The 4,971-nt window shown below is 45.7% G+C and overlaps 1 protein-coding gene across 1 annotated transcript in view; it reads right to left on the bottom strand.

The window, feature by feature from the left end:
• Positions 1-1,977, bottom strand: part of LOC115102915 (uncharacterized) — a 42,491-nt gene extending 40,514 nt beyond the window's left edge. Inside the window, 1 exon segment of the mRNA XM_065006077.1 lies at positions 1,689-1,977. Coding sequence (XP_064862149.1) covers positions 1,689-1,779 — 91 coding nt within the window. The 5' untranslated portion in view covers positions 1,780-1,977.
• Between the last annotated feature and the right edge of the window lie 2,994 nt (positions 1,978-4,971).

The following is a 4,971-nucleotide window of genomic DNA, read 5'->3' as shown; positions in this document are numbered from 1 at the left end:
ATACCAAATTAGCATACCTCCTGAGTCCCTTCCCTGTTTCACACCTGGTAGTTTGGTGGATGGGACTACCAGCTCTCTGTAACCTAGAGGGCAACCAGTCTCTCTCTCTTTCGCTCTCTCTGGCTGTCTCTCTCTCCCCCTCTCTGTGTCTGTCGCTCTGTCTCTATCTCTCTTTCTCTGTCTTTCTCCCTTCCTCTATGTTTCTCTCTGTCTCACATTCTCCCTCGCTCTATTTCTCTCTCTCTCTCTTCTGTCTCTCTCTCGCTCTCTCTGGCTGTCTCTCTCTTTCTCTGTGTCTGTCGCTGTGTCTCGATCTCTCTTTCTCTGTCTCTCTCCCTTCCTCTATGTATCTCTCTGTTTCTCTTTGTCACATTCTCTGTTTATTTCTCTCTCTCTCTCTCTCTCTCTCTCTCTCCCCCTTTCCCTGTGTCTGTCGCTCTGTCTCTCTCCCTTCCTCTATGTTTCTCTCTGTCTCACATTCTCCCTCACTCTATTTCTCTCTCTCTCTCTTCTGTCTCTCTCTCGCTCTCTCTGGCTGTCTCTCTCTTTCTCTGTGTCTGTCACTGTGTCTATCTCTCTTTCTCTGTCTCTCTCCCTTCCTCTATGTATCTCTCTGTTTCTTTTTGTCACATTCTCTGTTTATTTCTCTCTCTCTCTCTCTCTCTCTCTCTCCCCCTTTCCCTGTGTCTGTCGCTCTGTCTCTCTCCCTTCTTCTATGTATCTCTTTCTCTCTCTCCCTCTCTCTGTCTGTCACTGTCTCTATCTCTCTTCCTTCCTCTATGTCTCTCTTTCTCTCTCTCACATTCTCTCTCTGTCTATTTCTGTCTCTGTCTCTCTCTCTCTCTCTTCTCGCTCTCTCCCATCTCTCTCTGGCTGTCTCTCTCCCTCTGTCTCTCTTTGTCTCTCGTCTTCTCTGTGACTGAAGGCTGACTGAAGGTTTCTCTGGATATTCATGCTCTTGAGTGAAATCCTTTCTGCATTGGTCATCTTTGGTAAAAAAAAACAATTTTAGGAAAAAAACTAAACAGCCCAAAACAGCCCATGCTGTGATAATATGTTTACTTGCCTTTTATGGTGCTATAATTATATTATCAACAAATGGCCCAGACATATAAAAGAGGGTTAACCATGTTAGGGTATATTAATAGCTGTAGTTAGTATTTATTGGGCCATTGTGTAACAATGAATTGAAATCACTTTTCATTAGATAACAAGTTGCATGTTTTGATGGAGGTAGTTAATGTGTGTCATGTATTTAATGTTTTCAGAGTCTTAATGCATTTTGACCAACGTGTTTCAGTTTGGGGCAAGGTGTCCATTGTTTTGAAAAGGTGAATTCCGTTTGGACAAATGTGCTCAAGCAATGGAGAAAGAAATGCAATACAGACAGAAGCTTGTCTCTGGTTGCTGGCAAACATACAAGCGTCTATCTTTTCATTTAGTCTAGAAATGTGTGTGTGTGTGATTGGGATGTGGTGTGTATTCTGTGAGAATACGGTGTACTTTGTGTGGGTTGGTGAAACATGTAACGCACGTACAGTACCCTGTGTATGTTCCAGTTTGTTGTGATGATGGGTTAGAATTATATCAAATAGAATAACTGTATTTGTGTGTTCACATGAGTGGGGGGCGTTTGCGTAGCATATATTACATCTACGTAGTTCTGTGTTTGTATCTAGAATGTTTACCTTTAGTCCTCCTGGACTCCCGTCTCAGAGTGCTGGTTTTGACACCTGCTTGGAGCTCCGAGCTGGCTGACTCTCCTCCGGCTGATGACATCCTCCCGGGTCCTTCCTGTCCTCAGTCCTCCTCACAGCAGATCCACCATGGGGTTATCACTCCTCTCCTACCTCCTATGGTCTCCTATCCCCCTACTCCAGGTCTAGGATGGAGCACACTATCTTCCTACTCCAGGTCTAGGATGGAGCACACTATCCCTATACCGCCTATGGACTACTCCCCTGTCCCCTAATCCAGGATGGTTATCACACCTCCCCAACCTCCTATGGACTGGCCCACCTACCTCACTGCACCCTACCCACTGTCCCCTACTTCAAGTCTAAGATGGAGCCCACTATTCCCTATACTCCAGGTCTAAGATGGAGCCCACTATTCCCTATACTCCAGATCTAAGATGGAGCCCACTATTCCCTATACTCCAAGTCTAAGACGGAGCCCACGATTCCCTATACTCCAGGTCTAAGATGAAGCCCACTATTCCCTATACTCCAAGTCTAAGACGGAGCCAACTATTCCCTATACTCCAGGTCTAAGATGGAGCCCACTATTCCCTATACTCCAGGTCTAAGATGGAGCCCACTATTCCCTATACTCCAGGTCTAAGATGGAGCCCACTATTCCCTATACTCCAAGAGCCCAACTATTCCCTATACTCCAGGTCTAAGATGGAGCCCAGGTCTATTCCCTATACTCCAAGTCTAAGACGGAGCCAGGTCTAAGATGGACTATTCCCTATACTCCAGGTCTAAGACGGAGCCCACTATTCTCTATACTCCAGGTCTAAGATGGAACCCACTATTCCCTATACTCCAAGTCTAAGATGGAGCCCACTATTCCCTATGCTCCAAGTCTAAGATGGAGTCCACTATTCCCTATACTCCAAGTCTAAGATGGAGCTCTCCTCCATGTCCTTTGTGGGAAGTGTGATGGTATTTAGTGAAGAAAGCCATGGAGTTCCGATCTCTCTCAGTGTAGGCTCATCCTGGGAGTGTCTGAGTGATCTCTCAGAGCTGATGAAGGGGCAGATCTCAGAGTGGCCCTCTGGAATGCTTTAGACTAGTTCTAACATGGCGACTAAAATGTCCCTCAAAGAAGGTCAAGTATTACATGGTCCCTCTATTGCTCTTTAGTGCAGTTCCCACCTAGTGATTGGTGAATACTTCCTCCCAAATGGAACGCATGGGTTGTGGTGGTACTGTTATATTCTTTAGGCCAGGTTGAGTAGGGCTATGCCTCTTGGGTAGGATACTTCAGAGATTGTCCTCATGTTGTACATCACTGTCCCTCCTTCGAGTAGCACTGGAAGTCTAAGAGACAGGGAAGACATTTAGCATTAGCTAACGTGTGTGTATTAGCCACTGGTAAGTAACACGACAAAACACATTCCCACATTAGTCTTCATTATAATGAGTTAAAACGTGAACATGGCTGATACCAATTCATCACTAAATTAGGTAGTCATTATCTTGTCTAGCTATCACAGTATGGGTTATGTTTAGATCGCCAAGGTTATTTCCATTCCTCATGGGACATTCTGTGATTTTCCTGAAAAACGAATCCCAGATTGAAGCTGAAAGCAAACAATACTGCATTACAAACGTTTACACCCCACATAGGGTCAGTGCCAGTGGAGGCTGGTGGGAGGAGGTACAGGAAGACGGACTCATTGTAGTGGCTGGAATGGACTAAACGGAACGGTATCATACACATCAAAGATACCGGAAAACACATGTTTGACTCCCTTCCATTCATTCCATTCCAGCCATTACAATGAGTCCGTCTTCCTCCCACCAGCCTCAACTGGTCAGTGCTTTTTATAATGTGCTATTTACTATAGAGGAAAGGGAAGGAGGCTGCAAACAGAGCAGATTCATTTCTAGGGCAGAACTGTGGAGAGAGAGGATCTTGGCATTAGGAGCACTGAATTGGAACACAAAAACACACACAAAACACACGCACAAACACATACACGCACACACACTTTGAATTGGAAGCCCCAGCGCTTTTAATGCCCTTGAATTATCCACTTCTAACATAGGGGCCGTGCCAAGGCAAAAGCTGGCACAGAGAACAGCAATGTGGTTGGCATGGTGATGGTTCATTGTTGGAAGAGTAGACCTCTACTCCACTGTGTCTGTCCTCAAAAAGAGCAGCTCTGCTCAGTTGTTCATATGGCATTGTGCACATGTGTGTGCTGTGACATTGTCTGACATTGTACTTTTGTATGTGTGGGTGTGTGCGAACGAGAGAGTGGGTGTGATATAGATATAGAGCCAAAGAGAGACAGACAGATAAACAGAGATAAATGGAGAGAGACAGAGAGAGACAGAGAGAGACAAACCAAGAGAGACAGGGAGCGAGAGAGACAGCGAGAGATAAACTGAGAGAGACAGGGACAGAGAGAGACAAACCGAGAGAGACAGGGAGCGAGAGAGACAGAGAGAGACAGAGAGAGACAAACCAAGAGAGACAGGGAGCGAGAGAGACAGCGAGAGATAAACTGAGAGAGAGGGACAGAGAGAGACAAACCGAGAGAGACAGAGAGAGAGACAGCGAGAGATAAACTGAGAGAGAGAGGGACAGAGAGAGACAAACCGAGAGAGACAGAGAGAGAGACAGCGAGAGATAAACTGAGAGAGAGCGATAGACAGAGAGATAAATCGAGACAGGAGAGAGAGACAGTGAGAGACAAACCGAGAGAGAGACAGAGAGAGAGAGAGAGAAATAAACTGAGAGAGAGAGGGACAGAGAGAGACAAACCGAGAGAGACAGAGAGAGAGAGAGACAGCAACCTTGGGACAATCCTATGCATTATCATTAACAGCAGACTCATACATTTCCTCAGTGAAAACAATTTGGCATGAGGGTCTGCTAAACAAATTGATAGAAAGTGGTGTTGGGGCAAAAACATACAACATTATAAAATCCATGTACACAAACAAGTGTGCGGTTAAAATAGGCACGAGTCCAACACTATCATTAAGTTTGCAGAAGATACAACAGTGGTAGGCCTGATCACCGACAACAACGAGACAGCCTATAGGGAGGAGGTCAGAGACCTGGCCGGGTGGTGCCAGAATAACAACCTATCCCTCAACGTAACCAAGACTAAGGGAATTATTGTGGACTACAGGAAATGGAGGACCGAGCACGCCCCCATTCTCATCGACGGGGCTGTAGTGGAGCAGGTTGAGAGCTTCATGTTCCTTGGTGTCCACATCAACAACAAAC

The sequence above is a fragment of the Oncorhynchus nerka genome, linkage group LG20 (genome assembly GCF_034236695.1).
Source record: "Oncorhynchus nerka isolate Pitt River linkage group LG20, Oner_Uvic_2.0, whole genome shotgun sequence".
NCBI classification, from domain to species: Eukaryota; Metazoa; Chordata; class Actinopteri; order Salmoniformes; family Salmonidae; genus Oncorhynchus; species Oncorhynchus nerka.
The sequence above is the reverse complement of the archived record's forward strand: the minus strand, read 5'-3'. Positions and strand labels throughout refer to the sequence as shown.